The sequence below is a fragment of the Zea mays genome, chromosome 4, assembly GCF_902167145.1.
Source record: "Zea mays cultivar B73 chromosome 4, Zm-B73-REFERENCE-NAM-5.0, whole genome shotgun sequence".
Classification (NCBI taxonomy): Eukaryota; Viridiplantae; Streptophyta; class Magnoliopsida; order Poales; family Poaceae; genus Zea; species Zea mays.
In genome coordinates this window covers 192,244,052-192,252,856 of record NC_050099.1, presented here as the reverse complement: position 1 = coordinate 192,252,856, position 8,805 = coordinate 192,244,052, and the positions used below count along the sequence as shown (strand labels likewise).

Below are 8,805 nucleotides of genomic sequence, written 5' to 3'. Positions count from 1 at the left end.
TGTGATGGTAACCGGGGTCTGATCTCCGATTCTCTACTAGGAATCCTTCTATAGGAGAATGTAGATATAGAAGTTTCTTCACATGTAAACTAAAAAAAATTATTTCCTGACGAGAAAACGGGAATGGAATGATGAAGCATTCTCTATCCCCGCTCTCTACGGGGAACTGTTAAACTTATATGTGATGATATTTTTGTGTAACCGTTAATGGTATAAATATATAATTAGTTTGTCAAGAGATCACCTATTACCTAAATGTGCTTACTTTGATGTACATATAATAAATTCTTACATATGATAATGTATATAAATGACAATATTTTGAATTAATGATAAATGATGTATGTCATAAATATAATTTTACTGAACAAGGTCCTCATTAGAGAGTTATCTCCGCAGAGAACGGGAACGTAGAAGAAATATACCATCAAATGTTTATAGAGATCTCAACAGAAAAAAATCGCCTTGAGGCTGGGAACGGAGAGCTACTAACAGGGCGCGTATCCTCCAATGTCGACTACATGTGACGTTAGGTCACTGCGTACTGGCTCTAAGCCCGCGCGTCAGTGACTCACTCCAACGTCCGATGATTTCGACCTACTAAGGACTGATTTGGTGACTAGAGATCATGAGATGATCTATAGGAGAATCTTGTTGCTAATCAATTATGAATAACAAAGGGATTGAATCACCCATGTAGTCGTAGATCTACTCGTGATCCCTGGTCAACAAGCATAACAGACTGCAAAGGCGCCAGTTAAGGATGAAAACGGTCGGTAAACACTAAAACCATTATCGTTTTCATATTCTTTATCGGAAACAAGATCGAACACAGTAACTCCAGGAACAAAAACGATATTGCTATTTCAGAAACATCAGAAACGAAAGTTTGGTACGGAAAATACACCGATAACGGTCGAAATCTAAAATACGATCGGTAAACATATCAAACTTCACAATACAACAAAATTGACAAAAGATCACAAAAACCACACGTTCACAATTCATGATATAACAAGTTCACAAAGATCACAAATTTATAATATAAAAAGTTTACAAATATCATAAATTCACAATATAACAAGTTCATAAAGATCACAAGTCCATAGACTCAAAGTTCCCAATTCACAATCCACTCGATCTAGCTGACATGACATGTTTACTCATGAAATATTTTTTCTCGCATAAAGAGTTTTTTCACAGCCTCACAGGAAAACCCTAAAACCTAGTGTGTGGAAAAGACAGACTGTCGACTATCTATCATTATATATTCCTAATACATAACATTAACATGTGCATATAAAAAGGGTGGATTCGTTCGAGAGACCAAATCGTTAATCTCAATTGCCTTCCAACACAATCTATCTAAAAAAAATCTTAATGAATCCAAAAATAAGTATTTTTTGTCTAGAGACGTATAGACGATGCGAAAAATCACATGCTGGAATTTCCGAAAAATTTAAGACACAATTCCAAAAATTCCCGAGACACAATTCCGAAAAATTTCGAGACACAAATCTAGTAATTTTCGACAAAAATCTGTAACCGAAGTAAACAGTCGGTAAAACATCATGCCAATTCCGATAGAAAATTCCGAAAACCGATTCCGTTTTCGAAAATACCGTTACCGGTGAATTCGATCGAAAAATTTCGAAATCGGTTTTCGCGATACCATAAAATTTCGAAACCGTTTTAATCCCTAGCGCCAGGATGGATGGTTGGATCGGGCTCGAGGGCTTACAGCCTTGGCGCCCCAACGGCCGGGATGCAGCACAAACACGAAGCGTGGCGCTGGCTCCGCTGGCCATCGACTCGCGCCGCGGCCGTCTCCACCTCCTCCACCTCGCTCGTGCAGTCGCGCTCGCAGGCCGCGGCTGCCGCTGCCGCCGCCGCAGCAGCGGTTGATGTCAGCGAGGCTCCTGCCCCGCGTCACACCGCTCCCGCGCCGCCGCCACGGCCTGAGACCGAGCCCGGCCATCGCCCCCGCCCTCGCGGCCTCGCTCGCGCGCGTGCTCGCCGCGCGCTCTACCGACCCGTCCTGGTCCAGCTCCCTCGCGGCGCTCCTCCCTTCCCCGCTCCCCGACGCGCGCCTCGCCGCCGCCGTCTCCGCGCTCGGGGACCACAACCCTGACCTCGCGGCCGCGCTCCTCTCCTGGCACCGGGCCCACCACTGCCATGGCGGCGGCCCGACCCCGCTCGCCCACTCGGCGCTGCTCCGCCTCCTCGCCCGCGCCCGCCGCTTCGACGCCGCGGACGCCGCACTCCGCTGCATGTCCCTCGCGGGGGCCGCGCCCACGCGCGGGAGCCTCGGCGCGCTCGCCGCCGCCTACGCGGACGCCGGCATGGAAGAGAAAGCCGCCGAGGCGTGCGCGCGCGCCAGGGAACTGCACGGCGCGCTCCCCGACGCGCCGGACTGCAACTGCCTGCTCAGGCTCCTCGTGGAGCGCCGACGGTGGGAGCGCGCCCGGGGGCTGTACGGCGAGATGCTCGTCCGGGAGGGCGGCGCGGATGACTACAGCACCTGCGTCATGGTCCGCGGGCTGTGCTTGGAAGGGCGGGTGGAGGAGGGGAGGGGCCTCATTGAGGCCAGGTGGGGAGAAGGGTGCGTCCCGGGTGCCGTTTTCTACAATGTGCTCATCGACGGGTACTGCCGGCGTGGGGACATCGGGAGGGGGCTGCTGCTGTTGGGCGAGATGGAGACGAAGGGGATCATCCCAACCGTGGTTACGTATGGTGCTATCATTCACTGGCTTGGGAGGAAAGGCGATTTGACGAAGGTTGAGAGCTTACTTGGGGAGATGAGGGCGAGAGGGCTGTCCCCCAACGTGCAGATTTACAACACCGTGATCAATGCATTGTGCAAATGCCGGTCGGCGTCACAGGCATCAGATATGCTGAACCAAATGGTCAAAAGCAGGTTTAACCCAGATGTCGTCACGTTTAATACTATGATAGCAGGGTTTTGCCGGGAAGGGGATGTTCGAGAGGCTCTGAAACTTTTGAGGGAGGCCATTAGGAGGGGGTTGGAACCGAATCAGTTAAGCTATACGCCTTTGATTCATGGCTTCTGCGTCAGAGGAGAGGCGATGGTTGCATCAGATTTGCTTGTGGAAATGATGGGGAGAGGGCATACTCCGGACATGATCACACTTGGAGCATTGATTCATGGCCTCGTTGTTTCTGGGCAGGTTAATGATGCCTTGATTGTTCGGGAGAAGATGGCAGAGAGACAGGTGATGCCTGATGCTAACATATATAATGTGCTGATCAGTGGCCTATGCAAGAAACGGATGCTTTCTGCAGCTAAGAACCTTCTTGAAGAGATGCTTGAGCAAAAAGTCCAGCCTGATAAATTTATATATACTACTCTGATTGATGGGTTCGTTAGGAGTGACAAACTCAGTGATGCGAGGAAAATATTCGAATTCATGGAAGAAAAAGCCTGCCCTGATATTGTTGCCTACAATGTTATGATAAAAGGATATTGTAAGTTTGGAATGATGAAAGAGGCGGTTACATGCATGAGCAGCATGAGAAAGGCTGGGTGTATCCCAGATGAGTTTACATATACTACACTTGTCGATGGCTACGCTAAAAAAGGTGACATAAGTGCATCACTTAGGCTTTTATGTGATATGATGAAGCGAAGATGCAAGCCGAATATTTTTACATATGCATCACTAATATGTGGATACTGCAACATCGGTGACACATACAGTGCAGAAGATTTATTTGCAAAGATGCAGTCTGAGGGTCTATTTCCCAATGTTGTACACTACACAGTTCTAATTGGTAGTCTCTTTAAGAAAGATAAAGTGATCCAAGCTGCAGCGTACTTTGAGCATATGCTGCTTAACCATTGCCCTCCTAATGATGCTACAGTGCATTATTTAGTGAATGGGCTCGTAAACTGTAGGCACGGTATGGTCAACTCAAACCGCAGTGATACTAAACAGGCTCACGAGAAGAGTGCCCTTTTAGATGTATTCAGGGGATTGATTTCTGATGGATTGGACCCAAGGATTTCAGCGTACAATGCTATAATCTTCAGCTTGTGTAGACATAATATGCTTGGGAAGGCAATGGACCTGAAAGATAAGATGTCTAACAAAGGCTGCTTGCCAGACCCTATAACCTTCCTTTCACTTCTTTATGGATTTTCTTCTGCTGGAGAATCAGGGAAATGGAGGAGTGCCTTACCTAATGAATTTCAGCAGGATGAATTTGAGATAATCACCAAGTACATGGCATTATTCAATCAGCATGTAACTAGTTCAGTTGTAGGTGAAGTCTCTAGGATTTTACAGTTATATTCTGAGGAGTTTCAGTTCCTCAAACAACCAGAGCAGAGATTCGCTGGTTCCTGACCCCCACAATGTCATGGTTTACCTGGCACTTGGAATCAAGGTATAACAAGAAGAATAGCATGGTTTGAAATGCCAAGGAAGCTCCTGACAGGGTGTTTCCTCCAGCAATGAATTTCAAGACCGCAAGTGCAATCTGCAAGGCAAAGTTTCCGGTGGGGATCGTCCTTGAAGGTAGCAATCAGTGCACAGTTTGCCTTTTTTATATATATAACTTTAACAATGCATTTTACAGCTTCTTTATCTGATATTTTAAAAGCTCTTCCACTGAATGCAAGTAGAGGAATGCCATATATGAGGTGTCTGAGGAAGGAGACTGTAACACTAGTGATTTGTTTACCCCCAACCCAATGCTACAGAGACTAAAGTTGGATTTGTTTTAGCTTACCACAATTTCTCAACATCTTTTCCCTAATCAATTAAAATATTATATAATTTTTTTTCTCTCTTGTATCTGGTCGTTGCCTTGTTGATAAATTGGTTTTTCTGGGGAAACCAGTCAACCTATTCTAACCACACACACACAAAAAAACATGCTTTCAATGACATCACAGTTCACATGCATTGAGACGCAAAGTCACATAAGAATCAGCCATCAGGGAATCATGCTTGCAAGTGTTAACGCGCAAGATCGAGCACTGAAACGCATTGATGAACAAAAATCTGAGCAACTATATGCTGCTCTGCATCTGCATTTGGTTCCCCCTCTTTATATTAGAAAGGTACACTAACAGACTAAGGTTCCTGTTTGTTTCCTTCTTCCAGGATTATAACTCTTGGACTCTCCTTTTCAGGTACGCGAATTAAATCAGCCGCTCCCTCGTTACAGCCAGCAGCACTGTTGAAACTTTTTCCCCCCCACCTGTAATGTTAGACATTAGCCAAAAACATAAAGTTATTTCCCGTCTGCATATATACTTGTGTACATAGCTGCTGACCCCATACCGAGCTTCTGACCGTGTTAGCATCTAGCGCAAGAGGCATCCCGCATGACAATAGAACTGTTTTACGGATCATCACCACCACTAGAAGTCGGAGCGGCGTGTCCCAACCCCAAAAATATTCTGTTTTCATCTAGTATAAAACCTGTCTACTGGACGCAAGAGGGACCTGGCAAAATTACTTGAATGCAATCCTGATGTTTTCTTCACCGTCGGCAGCTTGAACCTTTACCGCTGATGTCAGCATTGCGCAGCGCAATATTTGATATGTCTACATATGCTGTGCGGTGGAATTGTTCAGATGTGCGTATCATCAGTGTTATTTACAGAAAAATAGAAATATTTCCATCTGTAATTTATTTCCTCTTGAGAAAGGCTCCGCGGTGACTTCGGCGTCAGATTTTATTGGGCCGTGGCGTGGAATGGACTGTACTGCAAGCCTCACGAGAAGTGCAACGCAAATGGGTCCCGTTCTCGCGGGCAGGCCCACGACACAGATGGGTAGAGGAGAGTCAACAGTTGGAGTCACCAGGGTGCCGTTTGGTTCAAAAAATGTAACGCAAATGGTAATGGTAATGGTTTCGGCTCGATTACTGGCGCTAACAAATTTGAATATGCTGGTATCAAATTTTAGTGTGGTATTTGATTACGGTTAGACTAAAACAAACATGATTTAACGTTATCCGTTACCCATTACGTTACAAATATGTAAACCAAACGCCCTACAGGTTTCTTTTCCTCAGTTCAGTGGTTGGTGTCGCATGGCATGACCATGACGACGCCATCTCGCACACAAGTTTGACCTCTGCTGCATGCAGATTGCAGACACGTAGCGCGCGGTTGGTGTCGTCGTGGTCCCCCGGTCCCGCACGCAGGCATGCACGACTGTGCGTACACCCAGGCCAGGGCCAGTAGACGACCGTGGACCAGGGGCACGTAGTAGGGCCAAGAACAGCATGCATGCATTGGGAACGAACTCGCGGGTGGTCGTGCTCCTGGCCTCCTGCGTCGTCCTCATCAGGTTCAGGTGACGTCTCCCTATCCGACTATTCCTTTGGCACCGTTTGGACGATCGCGGCCAAGCACGTCAACCATTGCATGCAGACTGCAGTGCACCTCTCGCTCCCTGATCTGACCCCTCTCTCTGTCTGTCTGTATACAGGCACGCATTTACGAGGACGCACGGATCGATGCATGGCGAGCTTGAGCTATTTGGCACACCAACCACCACCGCGCGCACTCCAGTCTCCAGACCAGACCGAAACACATGCAGGGTTCAGTTCAGTGTTCAGACACGACGAGGTTTCCACGGCACACACACACTATATATAGACTGCCATTGCCTACACACTGTGGGCACCACCACCACCATCTTTTGCACTCTCTCAAGTCACAAAGCTTCCCTACGTACTCACAAGTCACAAGGGTTAGCAGTTAGCTACCTAGCTCAAGCTCGCCAGCCAGCATCATGGACGTGCAGGTGCAGCGGAGCTTCGTGATACCCGCGCCGCAGTCGGAGCCGTCGGCGGAGGTGCCGCTGACGGTGTTCGACCTCGTCGCGCCCGCCTACCACGTCACCGTGCTGTTCGCCTACGCCGCGCCCAACCCCACCGACGCCGCCCTCCTGGACGCGCTCGCCGCCACGCTCCCGCGCTTCCCGCTCCTCACCGCGCGCCTCGTCGTCGCCGACGCCGACGAGCGCCGACGCCCGTTCTTCGTCACGGGGAGAGGCGGCGCGGGCGCGCTCGTTGTCGAGGCCACCGTGGCGTCCGCGCTCTCCGACCACCTCCCGCTCGCGCCCGCGCCGGAGCTCGCGCGCCTGCACGTGCCGGTCGGCGGCGACGTGGCTCCGCCGCCACCGCACATGCTCATGCTCCAGATCAACCGCTTCGCGTGCGGGGGCCTCGTCATCGCCTCGTCCTCGTACCACCAGGCCGCGGACGGCTACTCCATGTCCACCTTCTTCCACGCGTGGGCCGACGCCGTCCGCGCCAACAACAAACACGACACTCTACTACCGGCGGCGCCGCCGGCACCGGCGCCGTACGGCCCGGGCGCCATCACGCCGCGCCGGCCGCCGCGGTGCGAGTTCGAGCACCGCGGCACCGAGTTCCTGCGCGCCGAGGACGCCGCCGCCGGCAGGCCGGCGCCGGCCCGGGTGGACCCTTCGGAGATCGCCAACGTGCTGCTGCACCTCCCGAGCGACTTCGTGGCGGCGCTCAAGGCCTCAGCTGCGCCGCCGCAGGGACAGGGCCGGTGGTACACGACCTTCGAGGCCGTGTCGGCGCACCTGTGGCGGAAGATCACGCTGGCGCGCGGGCGCGCCGACGACGCGTCGCGCACGGCGCTGAACGCGGCGGTGAACGGCCGCGCGCGCCTCGGCGCCGACGCCCTGGCGCGGGGCTTCTTCGGCAACGCGGTCCTCACGGCGAGCGCCGCCACCTGCGCCCGGGACCTGGCGCGGGGCGCCCTGGCCGACGCGGCGGCGCTGATCCGCGCGGCCGTGCGCGCGCGCGACCGCCAGTACTTCCAGTCCTTCGTCGACTTCGGGGAGCTGCACCTGCACGGCGGCGAGGAGCTGCTGGAGCCCACGGTCGGGGACGAGGACAACGTGCTGCTCCCGGACGTCGCGTCCGACAGCTGGCTGCACCTGGAGCTGCACCGCCTGGACTTTGGGTGCGGCGGACGGCTGGCCGGGATCCTGCCGGCGAAGGTCCCGCTGGACGGGGTGGTCGTGCTCATACCCAGCCTGCGGAAAGGAGGCGGCGTCGACGCGTTCGTGGCGCTGTGGGACAAGCATGCCAAGGAGCTTATGGATATTGCTTACACCATGGACTAGAAAACAACTCCGTGTCACTCATGGAGGATGAAAACACACACGTCGCCACCAAAATTATTTACTGCCTAAGCATGCGGGAAAGGAATAATATATATATTTCTCACAAGTCAATAAAGTTTTATTTAAATATATACAGTACTAATTATGTCCGAAATTCTCAACATATATGGTTGATACGAAAAAATGGAATAGAGGATAAGCGTGTTGTTCTATATATGCAAAGTTGTCTAGGTTTGTCATCTTAATCCAGCTAGGTCGGGTCACTCAAGGCAGCTAGCTAGGCTGCCGTACAGATCTGTCCAGATCAATTCCCTCATGTGAAGTCAGTTCGATAGCTTTCCGGATCAGGCCGTCCAGGCCGAACCCAGATTGAGTAACTTTACAGAGCAACTTTACAACGTAACGTTCCCTCAATCAGCACCCTCCAGCTACCATCTGACGGCTATAGAGATTTCCAAGCTAGCACTCTGGCTTTTCCCATTGCCCCACGCCAACAAGAGAAGGACGCGGGAACAGCGTCGCATTTAGTCGCGTTCCCGCCAACTTGCTCCGTACTGCTCGCGCATCCGCCGCGGCGGACTCCTCACTGCCGCTCCACGCCGTTTTCCTCACTGTTGCCGTGCGGCGTCGTCTTCCTCAGCACCGCTCCTCTGTCGCGCCG

At 51.5% G+C, this 8,805-nt stretch overlaps 2 protein-coding genes across 2 annotated transcripts; both read left to right on the top strand.

The window, feature by feature from the left end:
• The first annotated feature begins 1,778 nt into the window (after positions 1 to 1,778).
• LOC103654325 (pentatricopeptide repeat-containing protein At1g52620) lies at positions 1,779 to 5,514 on the top strand. The gene is made up of 2 exons (XM_035967483.1): positions 1,779 to 4,538; positions 5,130 to 5,514. Exon 1 carries the CDS (start codon positions 1,905 to 1,907, stop codon positions 4,365 to 4,367), a length of 2,463 nt encoding a protein of 820 aa, XP_035823376.1. The 5' UTR covers positions 1,779 to 1,904; the 3' UTR covers positions 4,368 to 4,538; positions 5,130 to 5,514.
• Positions 5,515 to 6,613: 1,099 nt separating this feature from the next.
• Positions 6,614 to 8,282, top strand: LOC103654324 (tryptamine hydroxycinnamoyltransferase 1). The gene has a single exon (XM_008681169.4). It carries the CDS (start codon positions 6,774 to 6,776, stop codon positions 8,142 to 8,144), a length of 1,371 nt encoding a protein of 456 aa, XP_008679391.1. The 5' UTR covers positions 6,614 to 6,773; the 3' UTR covers positions 8,145 to 8,282.
• The last annotated feature ends 523 nt before the right edge of the window (positions 8,283 to 8,805 follow it).